General features: G+C 37.7%; 1 protein-coding gene across 4 annotated transcripts in view; it reads right to left on the bottom strand.

Moving 5' to 3' along the window:
- The window catches only part of HECW2 (HECT, C2 and WW domain containing E3 ubiquitin protein ligase 2), a 433607-nt gene that overhangs the window by 176373 nt on the left and 237597 nt on the right, over positions 1–19637 (bottom strand). For 3 of the 4 annotated variants that reach the window (XM_027865816.1, XM_027865818.1, XM_027865817.1), the window contains exon 3: positions 5637–5744. In XM_027865816.1, the coding sequence (XP_027721617.1) occupies positions 5637–5744 (108 nt within the window). Of the gene's footprint in view, positions 1–5636; positions 5745–18510; positions 18915–19637 lie in introns of those variants that run through there. The other variant, XM_027865819.1, reaches the window with a different exon arrangement.

Below are 19637 nucleotides of genomic sequence, written 5' to 3'. Positions count from 1 at the left end.
TTGTAGGTCAACACTTTCTCTACAATTTATAATATGAGAGGGTTGCCCAGGACATTAAGGGATTGAGATTTGTCCAGCCAATATGTGACAAGGGCAGATTATCAACGTTATTATTACTTTTTAAAACAAAGCCTTATGTATTGAAATTTAAGTTAGAAATATCTTCTCTTCCATACTGCCCTTCCCCCAAAAGTTCTTGCCATAAAGGTCCTCAGATCTTTTCTTTGAATTTAACTCAGTGCTCCTAGGACTCAGGCACCAAATTTTAAATTTCAAAATATCTTACATATGAAATTCAAATGAAGCTCTTCTCCCTATGGACCATACATCATTTCTCTATTCATTTAAAAGAGGGAAAGAGCCACAAAATCCATGTAACCAGCTATAAATTATTCTAAAACCCGAATAATACCTCCAAGTGTCCTCATTACATTTTTCATCTTTATGACTCCTATTTAAAGCATCTCGGAGTCAGAGCTCCATGCTGAGTATGAGTCACATTTTTAATCTCACCCTTTGCAGAAATGTGGTCAGGTACTACAAGTGATTTGCATGCTTGTAAAAATATACTTTTGTATGTGTTTCATAAGCCTGAATACATTCCATTTTCTTTGGTGAACAGCTCTGTCTTTCAAATGGGCTAACCACAATTCTTTAATTATCTCAGGGCAGAAAAACATGAAAGAAATGACATTCAGTATCATTGTAGGTATTCTATGTGATGTAGTCCTTCAGAGTAGGAAAATAAGAGCCCGCTGCAGAAAATCTGAAGAAATAGTGGCATGAATGATTAAATTAAAAACTATTTATTCAGCGCTTAGGTGTGGTGGAACAGATAGTACGGGAAATTCAGAATCAGGAAGACCTGAGTTCCAGAACTCTGCTGAAGAAAACTAGCTGACTGACCCTGAGCAAGACTGAACCTCTCTCAACCTTAGTTCCCTCGTCTGTAAAATGGGGATGATAATAGCATCTACCTCAAGGATCAAATGAGATAACACATGTAAAGTGCTTTGTGAATTCTCGACTGTTAGCACACTATATGCAAAGCACTGGGGATGAGTGCTAGGGATACAAATAGAAAATAAATAAATACAGGATAAATTGGAAGGAGTCTCAGAAGGAAGGTGATCAGATTAAGGAGGACTGGAATAAATATGATAAATTATGTGTCAGTCAGTGAAGAAGCACTTATTAAGTTCTTACTATGTGCCAGGCACTGTGATAAGTGCTGGGATACAAAGAAAAGCAAAAATATGGTCCCACCCTCAAGGAGCTTACATTTTAATGGGGATTTCCTCTAGATCTCTTGATTTTGTACAGATGCAATTAGAGCATAGGATGTCTATCCATTATCTCTTGATTTGATCACAACTGGCCTACTACTCCCTTTTCTGGTCATACATCTTTCTCATAAAGTATGCTGTGCCACTTTTCCTGCTTTTCTCTTCATTGGTGCCATGCTGCAGCTTACAAACCTGCCACGCTCCACTTCATTCTCCTCTGGGTAACCCCACAATTTTAATTCTCTGTAGACTGCTGTATTCTCTGATTTGCAATCATAGAGCATTACTAGAAGATCAGTGATATTTTAAAAATAAGCTTTTGTTTCAGGGAGAAGCTTAGGACATTGTAAACACTACCATTTCTCAAAAGCAATCCATTACTCATTTTCATGTTCAATAATGAACTTGGATCATTGACCACTGGAATGTCTGTCCAGCTTCACAGACCAGCTTCATGGTCTTTCCATTTTACTGTGTATCATAGTCTGGACAAGAGGCCTTCTTCATCATTTCTTTTTTTTCCCTTACATAGGTAAGTAGGCCAAAGTCTTTGGGGTTATTTTTTTCCCACTGGAACCAGACCTATGTTTTCATTGGTGTAAGGAACTCCGAGGAGACTTCCTATCAATTTAGGTCAGCACTTGTTTTGCAATTTACAGGTATAGACAGTTGACTGGGACACATGAGCGACTTGCTCAGAGTTACATAGTCAATATATGTCAGGGGTAGGACTTCAGCATAGGTCTTCCTAACATCAAAGCTAGTTCTCCATTTACTACACTTCAACATCTCTTCATTTCATTCCTCATTTAACACTAATAATCCCAGACCTGTCAGACACAATTATCTCTATTGTCACATCTTTCAAAGAGTCTTACATGATTTTTACATAGGAATGGGAAAGATCTGGTTAGAAAAGAGCTTCTGCTCTCGATCAAACGCTTTTTCATCATCAACAAACAATAAGCACAAGAAATCTTGAATTTTCTACATCCTTCATTCAATTGTGACTATAAAGATGTCATTTGTTGTGGAATGTCATTTGGGAAAGTCTAACTCTACCTATTTCCTTTGTCCAGGATGCCTATAATTGTTCTCTTAGAGATTTTTAAAAGATAAGTAGGCACATGGGGTAATAATTGTTATTTTCTGTCCTTTTTTTAAAATAACAAGATACATACATTTTTCTAAACTTTTTAACCCTCTCCTCTTTCCAAAATCTTGTGAACTAATCTGTTAATGCCCTCAAAATTGTCCCTCTCCCACCCAGGATGGATGTCTTTTGTATATGCTTGGCCAAATCCTTATTGAGCACATTAGGGACTGTGCTATTTGAATCCAAATGTAGAAGTTTCATTTGTTTGCAGTAGACATCTTAACAGCCCTTCTCCATTTTTATCTGATAACTGTCCCTCTTCCAGTTTTACCCTTAAATGTATTCATGATGGCTCCCTCAGTTCATTCTTCAAGCTTTCTTTAAACTTGTTTTTTCCCTGTATTTATTGTCACTATTTCATGAAGTGAACACGTTTATTATCTTTCACCATGTTCCTCTGTTGAATTTTACCAATGTTTTATATTTGAAATTGGTATTGCCTTTGACCAGAGTGGGCCTTCACCTCTTCCCACAGCCCAAGGTGGTCAGATCCCATATGGGCTGCTTGACTGCTCACACTGCTTAGATAAGCTAGCAGTCACCAACTCTCTTTCCTCTGGCAAGACAGAAAAGCAACAGGCCTTTCCATCTGCTCCAATGCTTTAGAGACCCAACCTTTTTTTATCTGACCTATTGATGCAATCTAAGAACTGCTGGGCTTTTCCATCAGTCCCACAGCTGAATTATCTTTTAGTGCTGTCTCCCTCAATTAGAGTGTGGGATCATCAAAGACAGGGATTGTCTCACTTTTCCTATTTCTGTTCCTAGCACTTAGCACAGTGATTGGAACAAAATAAGTACTCAATAAATGCTTTATCATTCATTTGTTCATACTCTTCTCTACTTTTTGGCTATGATGGTTTCTAGGTTCTTTTTATTTGCCCTCATTCTAGTGATTTGTTTGTATTAGTTAGTCAAACATCTTTAGGAAATAATGTTATTTGTGTTGAAGTCTGTTCTTTTATCCATTAACCAATCTTGGGAGGTCAAACAGCTTGTTTAAATAAGTCAGATTAGATTTGCCTGGATGGTTGGATGATCACTTGTCAAATATGTTAAAGTGGGGATTCCTTTTGTGTAAAGTTTGGGCTAGTTGACCACTGAGGTTCCTTCCAACTCACAGATTCTGTGATTCTATGACTTGCATATGTTCACATTCTTTCTTTTCGAATTTGAAATTGCCATTGATCTTTAGTCTAATGGATCTTTAGTCTTAATCCCTACGGACAGGTGATGCAAAAATGACCATCACATCAGTAACTAGTCATTTCCTGCCTGTTAAAAGATAGTTGATTTGGTTTTTGTTATGTTATTTGATGCCTCGTATGTTCAGAGCCTCCTAATTCTCGTGAAGAAAGTATTCATGATATACTTCAATGAAAAATTTGTGGAGTCTACAAACTTTTGTCCACTCTCATTTATTACTCTTGAATCATGTTTTCCAAAAAATTTTCCTGTTGTCCCCTATGCTCATCACCCCTACATTGAAGTCACTTAGTATTAATGCATATATTGGTTTAATTTGGAAAGTCTTATTGAGTTCAGTGTAAAAATTTCTCTAACTTTTTAACTTTTGCAAGAGATATTGATGCATAGACTATAGTTATCTTCCTAGTTGTATTGAAAATTGCTAGCATGAGCGCTGCAATGGGAGCTGACTATGGGTCTCATGAAATGATATTTCTTTTTGGTTTTGAGTGCACAATAAAACCAATTCTGCCTGTCCCAGGAGAACCTGCAAATTATCCTTCTATTTAGTTGCAACTTCTTTTTGTCATCTGGTTCATTTATAGGAAAAAATGCCAAGACTAACATGATTCATTAACGCTAGAAATATTTATGTCCACTGGACCTATAGCTCACATTTAGAGTACACAACATTTAAGTTCACATTTATTGACAGTCCAAACACTGATTTCTCTAACTCACCTGCCTTTTCCCCTTTTCTGCCACCATCATTGCAGTGAAAAAGGGAGCTACACAAGATGAAGTACTATTTTGCATTTTTTTTTTGTTTCATATGTTGCCTAAGCCAAGAAATTCATCAACAAGTAGCTGGATAAGCTTTTCCATACTTAACTAGGATGATCCCTGCAAACACAGCATATTTAGGTATGTGGCCAGGACCATAATTCAAGACTTTTCTAGGATGGAACCTGATGCATCTCACGCTCCATTGATATAGCCTTAAAGGATCACCTCTATACCATGATGAGGCATTGGAGTAGGGATTTAAGAAGTATTCTGGTCATATTTCCAGAACTAAGAACAGTGCCTGGTACGTAGTAAGCTCTTAACAAATGCTTGACTTATTTATTTATTCATTACAAAATTTTTGCTCCTTTAGTATCTCTTAAGTACCAATTCCATCATCACAGCTACTTCTTTCTCTACATACATCCTTACTCCTGGAATTCCCCAGTATTCCTAGAATACAGGAATTTTGATACCTTAAGAAAAGCTGGAAAATCAAATATTCCACCTCTTTTTTTAATGTCTTCCCTATTTAAAAAATGTCAAATTTAGAAATACGGTAGGACCTTCCACAGATGGACAAAGGCTGGATGACCACTCGTCATGGATATTATGGAAAAGATTCATCTTTCAACTACGTGATTCTCTGATTTGTTAAATATTAAAAATAGCAGGTACAGAAAATACTAAGAAAGTTTTGAAGCTTAAGTATACCATATTGCAGGTAACATAATATAACTACTATACAGACAATTTTTTGGTTATTTACTCTGTGAATTTCCTATAGTCAGAGGATTTGAAGTGTAGTGATAGAAATGCTAGGCAGGGAAGCTAGAACTTTGGGAAAGAAGTCATTAAGATTTTATTCTAGTCCTGCCCCTCACACTAATTAGATTGTATTAAATATATTACTGTATCTCTGTTGGGCTTCAGGTTGCTCATTTACAAAAGAGTTGGTCTAGATGCTTTCCTTATGACATAAAAATTTCTATGACTTTAAGTTAGCACACAAAATTGAGAGATAATTGCATATGTTTCTTAAAAGTCTGTATTATTTAACAGCTAATATACTATTTAGATAACTGTCATAAACATATTAAGCATATTTAAATGGTACTAAAGAGCATTCATCAGAAAATACAGCAAAAAAAAATCATCCGATCAGCCATAGATTTCTGCATCTTCATATAACACTTAGCAGTCACCCTGCATTTACTTACGTTCCATAAAATAGGGCCCAGGTTCAATTCTCCATACAATTTGTCCTTTTTGTGTCCCAGTCACACCTCGGTTCTTGGAATCCCAAAAGTTGGCTGGAGAATTCTCATCTAGGAAAACCAAATGCAAAAACATCTTTTCAGCTAGAATTATGTTCAGCCCTTCTTTTCCTATCTTAAAGTCTGATGCAGTTTTGAGGGTGGAGGAGAGAGAAAGGAAGAAAGAAAAAAACAACAGAGGAAAGAATACTATTATTGATCATGAAACTGCTAACTGGATCCACGAGAAATTTATGCTACATTTTTTCAAACGGGCTCTTACAGCAGCAAGGTAATGCTTTTATATCTACCTAATCAATTCACTATCCTACTCACCACAGTGGCTTTTCCACACCCTTTCTTTCTTTCTCAAATGTCCCATAACTCACTCTCACTGACTTCTCATCTGAGAACCTTGCCTCATATTTTGCTGGGAAAAAAAAACAAAAACAAAAACTGAAGCCATTCACCAAGTGGTCCGTCTTCTCCCTTCATCTTCATCTCATAGCACTCAGTTGTCTTCCACCACCATTTCCTCCTTCTCCTTCACCCTTGTCTCACATGTAAAGGTGGCCCTTTTACCTACCAAGGCAAACCCCTGTCCATGCGTAACTGATCCCTTTCCATCAAAGACTTCTCCAACAGATTGTTCCATTCATACAGAGTGGCCCCCAAATCTTAGTGCGGCTTTAAGCTATTATAGGTCTCTTTTACTATTTTTCAATCTCTCCTTGACTGCACTTTACTGGTTGTTTCCCTGATCAACATAAGCCAATATCTTACCCATCCTGAAAAAAAATGTTCACTTGATCCATCAGTTCCCACAGTATTTTCCTATATTTCTCCTCCCTTTAGTGGTTAACACCCTTGAGAAGGCCATCTACAATTAGTTTCTTCACTTCTTTTCCTCTCCTTAACTCTCTACAGTCTGGCTTCAGACATCATCATTCAACTGCTCTCTCCAAAGTTACCAGATAACTCTGAAAGGCCAAACCTTTTCTCAATCTTCATCCTTGATCTCTCTGCAGCTTTTGATACCGTCAATCACTTTCTTTTCCTCTAAGTTTTTGAGACGCCACTGTCTCCCACCATTCGACTGCTCCTTCTCAGTCTCCTTCATTGATTCTTCATCCAAGTCATGCTTGTTAACCATAGGTGTCCCCTAAAGCTCCATCCTAAGCCCTCTTCTTTTCTCTCTCTATACTATTTCAGTTGGGCTCTCATGTATTCAATTATCTTCTCTATGCTGATGATTCTCAGATCTACTTATCTAGCCCTAATCTCTCTCCTCACCTCTAGTCCAACATTTTCAACAGCCTATTGGACATCTCAAATTGGATGTGGCATAGAATTCTTTGGAAACTCAACGTGTCAAAAACTGAACTCATCTTTCCCCCCAAACCCTTCCCCTTTCCTAATTTCCCTATTACTGTTGGGGTTATCATCATCCTCCCAGTCCCTAGGTTCACAACCTACATGTCATCCCTAACACCTCTCTCTCTCTCACTCCCCCCCACATCCAATTTGTTGCCAAGTCTAGTCGATTTTACCTCCATAACATCTCTCAGATATGTCCCCTTGTCTGCTCTGACACTTTTACCACCTTGGTGCAGATCCTTTTCACTTCATGCCTGAGCTGTTGCAATAGCCTGCGGGTTGGTCTCCCTGCCTTAAGGCTCTCCCCATTCCAATCCAACTTCCAATTAGCTATCAAAGTGAGCTTCCAAAATGTATCACCTCCTTGTTAAAAAAAAAAAAATCCAGGGGCTCCTTATTAGCTGTAGCAGGGGTGGGGAAAGCTGCTGGTTTTGTAGATGTTTAACCAAAATAAGTTGCAATTGTACCTTAATGATAAGGTATGCAAGTAAGTTAAGGAATACTGACTACAGCTGTTAGAAGAGTTGATAAGAGAGCTTTGCAGGGGCTGGGGGTAAAGTAAGAAAAGGCAATTTCAGAACTGGCATTTATATAGGATTTTATAGTTTTACCAGGAATATACTGAGAGGCAATGGAACACAGTGGAGAGACAAGCTCACAGTCAGGAAGACTTAGTTAGGTTCAAATCCTGCCTGTGATGTGATACATGATAGCTGTTTGAGCCTAGGTAAGTCACGTATTCTCCTACTTCTCAGACTTTAAGTCACTGAACAATTGTTGATCTGCATTGGTAGAGGGAGTTTTCTTCTGGAAAAAATTGTATATATGTTTTTGTGTGTCTATATAGACACATGTGTATACATATGTGTTTACATATATATTTGTATATACATATGTGTATATATAATATATATGTGTATTTATGTGTGTATATCTTCAGAGCAATCCCGTGAGACATGTGTTACATGTAACATTGTGCCCAGTTAGCAGCAGCAGAGCTCTTACAATAATAGGATCACAGCTTCAGAGGGAAGGGATCTTAGAATCGTTGACATTTATATAACCCTTTGAGTTTTCAAAGGACTTTACAATATTAACTCATTTGATTTTAATAAGAACTCTGGGGGGGGGTTGATGCTATTATTATTTCCATTTTGCAGATCAAGAAAATTAGTTAGCACAGGAGAAGTGACTTGCCTAGGGTCACACAGCTAATAAATGCTGAGGATGATATGAACTCACATTCTCCTGATTCCTGGTTCAGTACTATTTACTGCCCTACCTAACTGCCTCTGAAGTCCTCTTTATTTCATAAATGGTGAAACTGAGGCCCAAAGAGATTAAATAACTTGTCCAACCTTACACAGATAGCGGCAGATGTAAAATTTGAATACAAGTCCTCTGACTCCAAACTGGTTGCTCTTTTCTGGTCCCCAGGACATATAGCTGTTTGGCCTTAATTCATTTGACAGCAGCCCCTAGGACTAGGCTAAATTCCTGCCTGTTTGTGGAAGATCTTAAAGACCATGACCCCAAACTTTGTTGGGGAGGGTCAATGACTTAATCTAAGCTTTGGTTTCCTCATTTGTAAAATTAGTATAAATCTTTGTTGGGGTTTTTTCCCCCTCACCAGTCCTCATTTTCTTTCCATAACCCCACAACGTCTCTTCAGGTGCCAAGAAAGGGCTCTGAACAAGCTTTAATTTGACACAAGAAAATAAGCAGCAAAGTTAAACATTAAGACAACAACAATAGAGATGATAAAAAGTACACTTCACCTCATGTGTTTAGCTCTTGCTCCATTTACACTGAAGTTTATCCCACTGTCATCACCAATAAGTTGACAAATAATTACATTCTCATAAAAACTTATGGGCTTTTTCTATGAAAAAGACTGTGCTCATCATGATAGATCTGAGGAAGGTTAAAATCATCCAAATAATAAGGTACTCCTGCCATTTGGATGTCATGAATTGTAGATGTGAAATTTCTAAAGAAAATAACCAGTTCTAGAGGGTATTGGTATGGCCTTTTAAAATCCCAAATGGTGGATATATTGATAGAAGGAAACACGGGACAGTGGAAAGAGCCCCCTCTGGAATCAGAAGACCTGGGGTGAAATCCTCCCTCTGACATTTACTAGTTATGTGACCTTGGGCAAGTCTGGGAGGCAGGAGGAGCCAATTAAGAGAGAAGGGGCTGATCAATAAGATGCCACAGTAGGGAGCCATGGACAGCTACAGAGAGGCAGAAGAACACCCAGACAAGCAGGGTAGGTCCAAGTTTATGATAAAGAACACGGCTGTGCCCCCAGGAAATATGGCTTTGAGCAGAAGCTTTTTGTCTCCTCCAGTTTTTTTGCCTTTAACTTTTCTAGTCTCTTCTATCAACTCCTCACATACTATATTTTTAGAATTAAAAAAAAGGGTTCCTACAACAGCTCTGGAAGAACACGTATAAAAAGTTTCATAAAATGTGATTGATATCTGGTTAGTCTCCCAAATTCTGGTGAAAGTCATCCAAGGAGTACGATTTTTAAAATCATACAAAAATACCTAATGAAATGAAAGAATGTGCAGAATAAAACACAGGGTCACTACGTTACAAGTCATTGCTATCTAAAAAGACATAAGAAATATGGAAATAAATGTAACAAAAAAGTTTTTTCCCTCAAACGCTCTCCTTTTGCTATTTTTCTCTCTTTTTATATTTTGGCTGCTGGGTAGGAGGCAGAGAGGTGGAAAAGCTTTATAAAAACCTGACAGTTGGGTTGAAATTGGCAACCAAGATGGTTTGGGGGTTGAGATTTTTCTTTTTCTTTTAACTTCTAGGAAAAAAAAATCCTGTGTTCTGATTTGTGGAAATCCAGTGTCCTCAGTTTTCCCATCTGTAAATTGAAGGGCTTAATTAATTTACACATGATCATAAATTTAGAATGAGAGGCCTTAAAAGACATCAAATCCAACTCCTTAACATGCCTAGTGTCTCCCTCCAGCTTCTGATTTCAACAGATGAGGAAACAGATTCAGGAGGTTTCATGCCTTGTGAGCATCAGAGACAATATCTGAACCCAGGTCTTCTCCTGCATGGGATTCCACATTCATCCCAACTCTGTCTTCTAGCACCTATGCTCTCTGCATTCACACAAAACCCAACTCTCACCTCAAGAAAGGTCACAGACTGGAAAGCTGGAAAGGACCTCACAAATTACCTCATCTAATCCCATTTTACCAATGAGGAAATACAGAAGGCTACTTGTTCAAGCTCCCACAAGTAACAGAGTTGGGAGTAAAACTCACACCTTCTTACTTCAGATCTAGTGCTCTTTACATTATATTGTGAAACTAAGATGTGGAGGACAGCCACAGGCAGTGAAAGAAGCAGAAGAGGGAAGGAGACAAAGAACATAAGGGCTAAACAACTACTATCAGTGCCACACAATCTTTCTCTTGTAAAAAAAAAAACTGAGGCTGCCTTGGTATGAGTGGACAGAGAGCTGGCCTCACAACAAAGAAGACCTAGGTTCAAATCCTGCCTCTGACCTTTACTGGCCATGTGGATCTGGGCAAGTCATTTAACCTCCATGCTCTAAGCAGTTCTCTGAGATTATAGTATAGGCTACAGGGAAAAAAAAAGTGTTGACCTGTCCTGGTAAAAGTCTCCTCATTTGGAAATTCCCTGTATCAGTGAAATCACAGGTCTAGTTCTAATCTCAAACTTAGAAAAAAAATGCTCTCGGATTCACTTTCACTAAAATCCTACTCCAGTGTCTTATTATGGTATGAACCCAGCCATGACTTTGGCAAAGCAGGGCCTGAAAAACACCCATGCTCTAGTATGGCCTACCACATTGGAAGTCTTTGCTAATAAGCTCATCAATGGAATACACATGCATTTGTACACACACAGATAGACATATGAAACTGCATTCACGTAAACACATGTGTGCATATATGCACATACAGGTATATACACAAATGCATATATGTGTTTCTATATATATACATGTGTATATACCTATAGATATAGATGTCTGTCTATATCCAGATATAAATGGAAAAAGAGAGAGACTGAGAGACCAAGAGACTGAGAGGGACAGACAGAAAGACAGACAGAGAGATAGCAACCTGGCTACACATGACAAAATCTTTGGAAATGCCAAGGCGCCTCAGGAAAACAAGTTAAAAAATCAAGTTAAAAAATGTAAGCTTTTCCAGTAAGGTGTAAGTTACATAAGGGCTAAGACTTTTATGTTTGTTTCTGTTTCTGTTTTATATGAAATGCATATAATGCCAGACTTGGTTAACATGTTATATGGGTAGGATGTAACTAACAAATGTAGGTGATGCAACAAAAAAACATATCAAGAAAAACTCAAAAAAACTTTATTGAATCTACTGAATTGAATAGTCAATAGTCTTGACTATTGACTATTGGCCATGTGGATCTGGGCAAGTCATTTAACCTCAATGTTCTAAGTAGCATTCTGAGATTACAGTATAGGCTACAGAGGGAAAAAAAAGCATTGACCTGTCTTGGTAGAAGTCTCTTCATTTGGAAATTCCCTTTATAAATGAAATTACAGGTCTAATTCTTATCCCAAATCTAATAGTACCAATCTTATCTCAATCCCAATAGTCAAGAAACATTTATTAAGTAATTGCTATGCTCCAGACACCATGGTAAGTTCTGGAGATACAAAGAAAGACAAAAACTAGTCCCTATTCTGAAAAAACTCATAGTCAAGGTTACAATCCGTATTAGAGAAAGAGGAAACACTAAACACCAATAAAATTATAGCTCCTTGAAGTGTTGGAATAACTAAAATATTTTACAGACCATATCTTTTAAAAAAATGTGGGTGGGATGAGAGAGAAAATAAGCATAGTGGAAAATAGAAAGATGGTAAGGAAGGCTAAACCCCAAAAGATAACTGATCAATTTTAATATTCTGTCTGTGTCTGGATATGTTGTACCCAAAATTTCACTCTTAGTTTTTTCTCCTTCTGTTGAGCTCTCCCTTGCTTATCCAGAGGAAAAAGATAAAGTATACAATTATTTTGTGAATTTAAACCTTTCTTCTTATGAGTAAGTTGGTTTCAAAAAATGGTTCCTATCTATTGAATAATTAAATAAAACTCAGACTCACTTTGGGTGTGTAGAAATAGTTTTTGGTTATATTCCACAGCATACACAGCTCTTTTTCAATAATATGGTGATAGGGGAGTGGCAAGGATATTATTTTTCAGATAAGCTCCTCTGAGCCTCAAGAACAGCTGAGAAATAGGTACCTTCCTATTACAAAGCACATGACTTAAAAGCCACTGGGCTCAGCAACTTAAGCACAACCCTAGAAGCAGGATTGCCAACTGCACCTGTGTACTCATGGCCACACATGGCATCAGGTACCTTTCTCCTCTACCTGCTCCTGCTCCCCTTTTTCCTCCCAACCTCATGGTATCCCTAAAAGGAGCTAGACTTCCACAGGACTGCTGTGGCCCTGAACATCTCGGTATATATTCTCCCTTGTGTCTACTCAATGTCTCCTTTCCCTCATCTTCTGGTTTCAATAGATGAGTGTAAGGCATGGTAAACAAGTAAGTATTTGAGGAGATGAGCATAGTAGGTTCTGATGTTAAAAGTCATAAAACGTGTGCCCAGTGTTAGTGGAAACTCATTTCTTTATCTGAGTTGGCACTTCTTCAGCGGCAAAAAAGGACTAAAAATTCTATAGGATTGTTAAGATAAAGAGTTAGGACTACTGGATTCTTTTGCTTAAAAAAAAAGTATGAAAGTATTCAGGATGTTAAAATTACATAACTCAAGCGTAATGATTTTAAAAAGTCTCCCCAAATTCTGTCTCCTCTCAGTACTACACACACACACACCAGAGTATGATTTCGTAGTTGGATGGCCTACAATAGCCATCTACTTGAACCCAGATCTAAAAAAGCATCTTCTCTACAACATATTTTTGTTTGAAGACCTCCAAAAATGGGGAAACCTACTTTGTCCAAACCATTAACTTTTTCCTTATATCAAGCCTGACTTTGCCTCTTTGCAAGTTCCACGCTTTGGGTGCTAATTTTACCTTAAGCATCGGACACGCAGCAGTCAAAGCTACCTGTAGAGGGCCTAGGTATTTGGACATCTTTTTTCCCCCATTTCTAGAAAACATACTGCCAGATTGACTTAGAATAGAGAAGGTACTGAAGCCAGGATTAGGCAAACTATGTGAAACCTTGCCTACTTTATCATATGACTAATTTCAGGCAAAATTTAAGCACATTTTTCTTAAACAAGTCCTATCTTAGCTAACAAAAGGATTTCATAATAAAAACAGAGAACACTGTGTTCCAGTCTTTCCCAGACGAGATATCCACTGGTTAAAAATCATAATCATAGATAGTCATAGCCAGAAGAGAGTCTTTTTCAGGACATTTTTTTTTCTTGCTAAATAGACATTTCCCCCTGGTATAGAATAATGTCTCAGAAGAAATCTATTGATAAATTCTTCCAATTGAAAAAAAATATTACTTGCACAGAATTACAAAAACCAGGAGCCCACATTATACTTACCAAGGCTAAATATATATAATAGAATATATTGGGAGAGCAAAACAGAGCACCTGCATTGGGCCTAATTCTAGATTAGCAATAAAGGAGCTGGCATTGATTGCATTCCTTTTACACAACTTTAGCTTAAAAATTTCCAGGATCCTTCGGACACACACATTAGTGCTATCTCATAATTTTTTTCTCTTGCTTTGCTTGTTTTCTCCCTTCTATGTTTTCCCTTCAGGCAAACAGAATTTTTAAAGTAGCATTCATAATGAGGCATATATTTCCAGAAAAATATGCATTGAAAGTGTATTTAAAGGGTCGAGTATTGCCAGAGGTTGTAGTTTACCAAGAAGCATTACTCAAGACCCAAAATGATGCCTTTAGGAAGAAATACTCTAAAATTCTGTGATTCTTCAAACCTCTTCCACCCATTAGTTCTGACTTTACAGAACATACTTCTCTCTGTGGCCAAAGGGTAAAGGAAACTTTCATTTGAAGAAAAAAAGGTGGGGAAAAGGAGGAGGGAGGAGATGTCAGTAACTTAGGCTAAAGAAAAATTTGAAGAAATACAGGTCCAATATGTTAGGAAAACCAAAATTGCAGTCATGGAAGTGATTAACAAAGCAAAATGTTCTACAAGTCAAGATATTCCAGGCCCAAAACAAGCCTTCTAGCTCTGGGGCTACCCAACAAGCCGCACAGTCATCAGAATCTCCAATGAGGCTAAAAGACAGTTTGGGGCCAGGCCTTCAAAGCTAAACAGAAGAGTTTATATTTTGTCCTAGACACAACAGGAAGCCCTCGAATTGGTTGAGTAGGGGAGTCACATGGGTGATTAGCATTTAAGGGAAATTACTTTGACAGCCCGGAGACGGCCATGAAACAATTCCAACACCCTCTTTGTCTGACCATCCTCCTTTAAACCTTCTTCCAAGTTATACCATATTCCTGGAATGCCCACTGTAAGTTACCACAAACTTTTCCTTTTTCCACCTGTCCATCTGCCCCTGGCCTTCCTTCCTTTAACTCCAAGAATTCTGTCTTCTTCATGAAATTTTCCTGAAGTAATACAAAAAAAAATGATTTTCCTCAACTCTTTTTTTTTCTGAATTTAAATCAAAATTTGTCAGATCTAAGAACCTTTTACCCTTATCTTGAACATAACACTTTTTATACAATTGGTATCCTTAACCTCTTTAACCATCTATATGAGTTTTACTGTTATTATTAATATTTTGAATATTGGACCTATGATTTGATTGTTGTAGGGCACTGCTTTGGGCATTGAAAGGTTAGGTGACTTGCTTAGGACTTCCAGACTCTAAGACTGCTTCTAGTATACCTTCATATATATTGTTCTAAATATGCATTGTCTTACTTGAAACATAAACCTGTATGATTCTTCTCTGCATAACTCTTAGTACAGAGTCACTTAAAATCTTAATGATGGGGGACAGTTAGGTGGTGCAGTGGATAGAGCACCAGCCCTGAAGTCAGGAGGACCTAGGTTCAAATCTGGCCTCAGACCAAACACTTGACACTTACTAGCTGTGTGACCCTGGGCAAGTCACTTAACCCCAATTGCCTAAAAAAAAAATCTTAATGATGACAATCACAAACACAACAACTAATCTACTCGTTCCCCACTGGGACCATTGTTTTGCTTTTTTTTAAATGTCCAAATACCTTGATTTCCTAATTTCATTTCTTTGTTATCCCTTTAAATACACATATACATATATATGTATATATATAATGTGTGTATAATATATGTCATTTTCTTCAATTTTGCTGTTAGTCTGAATTTTTTTTTAAATTGTTAATTTGATTTTTTAACACTCTGCTTTCTTTTATTCACCAAATGGCCCAGTATCTTTATTAAGTTTTTAGACATGTAACACATATGACAACCTGTTTTGCTATAAACCAGCTGGGAGCTTACAGGGTAAATAAGGTTAATGCTGCAGAATTTTTGAACAGGTCACTAAAAGTATTTATATGACATAATGGGTTCAACAGAGGTCAAACTTACCTGAGTCATCATTTAACCAGGGGCTCCATAAGGGGTCATGGCTTACTTAGAAAGGTGCTACCCATTCCCCTAAGTTACAAAACCAAGCCCCTAGGGACATACAATCAACGGTAGATTCCTTAGCAACTAGCACTATGAAAAGTGCCAAAGACCTACAATGAGATTTTAATTAAATACTTTCCATTATTTCCCTTTTCACAGTTAGCAACAAGTAAACACTGCTAAATACACTCTGTAAACAGGCTCAATTTTCAATATTGGGTGAAGTTCCTAGATTATTTTCCAATCCTTTGGGAAGGTTAATGTTACTCTTACATAGCCCTTCTCAAGAAGGGCTTCCATGTGCTTGAATGGGTAATGAGCTTTATTTAATTACGTAATTATGACATATAACATACAATATAGGAATGTGTATTTTGTTAGTTCTTTTCATTAAGTTATCCCTGGGAGTTAGGATTGGGATCTATTAAAGGCTTGCTTTATTTGGAGATGAAGGCAAAACTTTCAAATTGGTAATTCAATCTAATAAATATCTATTAAGTGCCTACTATATGCAAGGCATCAGGCTTAAACTACAAAAGAGAAAACAGTCCCTATTCTTAATGATTTAACATAGTACTGAAAAATCTCATCCTTTCCTCTGAAGTTCAGACCACAAAAAATTTCCACCCTATTCCTACCTTCCTAATTGTTGTATAGTGTCCTTCAGAACATTTCTCCACCTTCTGGCTCTATTGCCTGAATTTCTTTAGTACCTGGCTTAGTCTTTTTCCTTTCTTTTCCACCCCTGCCATCATTCTCTTCACCTTAAACATAAATTTTAGTGACCTAATACCCTAAATAGTTTCTTGACCTCTGCCTCCATTCCATCCACCTACCAGCAACTAGTACAGTTAAGAACTCACCCAGAAATATATTTGCTCCAAAATCTTGGATACTAAAATTATCCTCTGTATTTCCTTACTTTTCCTGAGCTTATTTTTATGATTTATAATCACTACTACTCCCTTGACCCCATGCCCTTTTGTTCTGTGAGGAATCCCTTATTCCTGTCCATACCCTATTTAGACTTCACTCACTTCCCTGATGACCCAATAGTCAGTCACTCCAACACATCTGGTATCAATCTACAATTACTGTTAAGTGCTCCTTGGAGCCAATTTCAATATTTCTTAGGCTGACTTATTTGACTGTTCACCTGAAACAAATTAATTATCATTTATTTGTTATTAAATCTAACCTTTAAAATTTTGTGTTGTTCCTAGATATTGTAATATGGACATTGCCAGAAGATAGTTAAGAATTTTAATGAGAAAACAATGCTTTTTTCCCCAGAAGCTAAAGGTTAGGGCCTGCCCTAGAACCATCCTTACTTCCAAATTACTCCTGAGTCTTGTACCTCAGAATCTTTAAAACCATCATTAAAACGATGTCCTTAAATTGTCAAAAGGATTGGCTATCCACAAGTATTTTAAGGACATATATTTTATTTATATTTTTAACAAACCTAATCAGATACTAAACCATCAAATAACTGGGATCTCTAGGAGAGGAAAATAATAAAATCTATCACCGATTTTAAATGTCCTCTCTTAAAGTTTGTATGGTCTACAAGTCACCCCACTCCATTAAGTTCGGGGTTCTGTTCTTAAGTTTAAAATGAAAGAAATCAACTCTCTCATCAAGTCAAAATAATAGCACTTAGAATGTGTTTCACTATGTCTGTCTATATTAGGCAGAAACTGTGTATTTTTGTAGGAACTAAGGACTAGTGAGCCCCTGCAGAAGTAGACCAGAGCTCAAGGTCCACCTCTGACACATTCACTAACAGCGTGTGTCCCTAGGCAAGTTACTAATCCTGTCAGTGCTCTTTCTCAGAGATTCGATAAAGTTGCAGAGGAGGCACAAGTATGGTAGAAGCAGTTTCCTCACCTGGGAATTCCCTATATTAATGACATCACTATCGTTATCATTATCAGCAGCAGCAGTAGCATTAGCATTTGTGTGTTGTTTTTAGGTTTGCAAAGTGTTTCACAAATAGATCATTTGATCTTCACAACTTTAGGAGGTAGATGCTGTTATTACTCCCATTTTACAGATGAGGAAGTTGAGGCAGAAAGCGATCAAGTGACTTGCCCAGGCTAGTGAGTGTCTGAAGTCGTTCTTCATCTCAGGCCTTGCTGACTTCAGGTCCAGTGCTCTATTCACTTTGCCACACAGGTCCATTCCCTAGACCCCCTATTAAAGTTTATGGTCTACACATTATTCCAACTCTTTCAGTATTTAGGTTTCTGTTCTTAAACTAAAATTTTTTGAATTGATTCTTCTCTCAAATCAGAAGACCAATGCCTAGAATGTTTCACTATGCATATCTGTCTACTTGAGCTTTAGGTAGAAACGCTTTGTATTTTTATATCATTGGTAAAATGTTCTGAGAATAAAGCTTCCCAATTCATCAAAAACATCACTGATGATTCCAAGTGTATGTAGTCATGAAGTCTATTCAGATTCTTAATCCAATACCATTTACTACAGCAGTCAGGAAGAAAGACAGCATCCTTTTACATTCTTATTCAGATGATCCCCTTTACACAACATAGCTACTGCAGAGATTTGCAATGATAGGCTGGGACACATATTTGAAAAACTTTGACTTGCTGAAAGTCTAGCCAGAATCTACTCTGTTGAGAGATTAAGGCACAGTACTATTCACTTTCCCTAGCCATGCTGTGGGAGAACGGAACATTTGCAAGCACACTGCAGAAAGGATGACAGAAAGAACTGTAAATAACCCCTAATACCTGGCTTATCACAAAGCAAACCTGGCAAGAATGGAGCATATGTCACTGCACAGAGAAATCTTACCTCCTGTTATCCCAGAGGGGTTCTGCCTTTTCTAGATCTAAGTGCATCCATCACTTCAGACCAGATTCATGAAGCGGCAAATAAGAAAAATAAGCCATTCTCCGAGCATTCATTCTCTTTTGCTAAACAATGGGCCTATCTTCACAACATTCAAGGGAGTGATCCCTTGAGTTATGTCCCAGGAGAGATAGTTCTATGCAGAGCGAGAGAAGTAATTCAAAGCTGATCCTTTCCTCTATCTGCTTCTCAGACGCTCCTGCTGCTTCTCTTTCCCTTATGAAAAGTGTCCAGTAATGTAGCATTTAAACAGGGTGCTAGTGAAATACTAACTGATCAGGAGAGTTCTGCCCACTTGGGAGAAAACCCTGACAACCTTTCCCTGCTTAAATGAAAGCTTATCTGTGTTTAGGCATCCTAAGTAAAAAAGAGAATTGTGTTATGTCCCTTCAGCTCAGCCAGCTGTGGCCACTCCCCTGCAAAGGGTACAGGATGCAATCGGCCCATCCTCCCTCAGCTTCCTTCCTTTACTTTTCCATGGGAGAATTCCAAACACACACACACACACACACACACACACACACACACATACATACACACACACACACACACGAAGTGGATTGATATCAAACTAGCTTTTTTTTTTTTTTTAAGTATAACCATGAGTTAGTTACACAATGAAACAGAACTCAGTGGACTTTGATAATTAACTGGAGTGCAGCTAATTTAATTAATTAGAGGGAAGGGGGAAGGAGGGAATAAGCATGTATATAGAACCTAATATGTGCCAAGCACTTGCCTTTACAATTATTATCTCATTTTATCCTCAGCTCTGGGAGGTAAGGCCTATTATTATTCCCATTTCACAGATGAGGAAACTGAAGCAAACTGAGGTTAAGTGACTTGCCCATGGTCATGTACCTAGTAAGTGTCTTAGGATGGATTTGAATTCAGGTCTTCCTGACTCCAGGCCTAGCACTCTATCCAGGTACCATCTTTCAGCTTGCCAACATGATTAGCTAGTGAAATAGCTACATGGTATTCTAGCCAACACGTGGGAGGAGATGATAACGTATAAATTAATGGTTAAGGGAGTAGCCTCTAGAAAGTCTTCCAACTCTAACAGATTT

This window comes from Vombatus ursinus, unplaced genomic scaffold (assembly GCF_900497805.2).
Source record: "Vombatus ursinus unplaced genomic scaffold, bare-nosed wombat genome assembly UNPS02014779.1, whole genome shotgun sequence".
NCBI classification, from domain to species: domain Eukaryota; kingdom Metazoa; phylum Chordata; class Mammalia; order Diprotodontia; family Vombatidae; genus Vombatus; species Vombatus ursinus.
The sequence above is the reverse complement of the archived record's forward strand: the minus strand, read 5'-3'. Positions and strand labels throughout refer to the sequence as shown.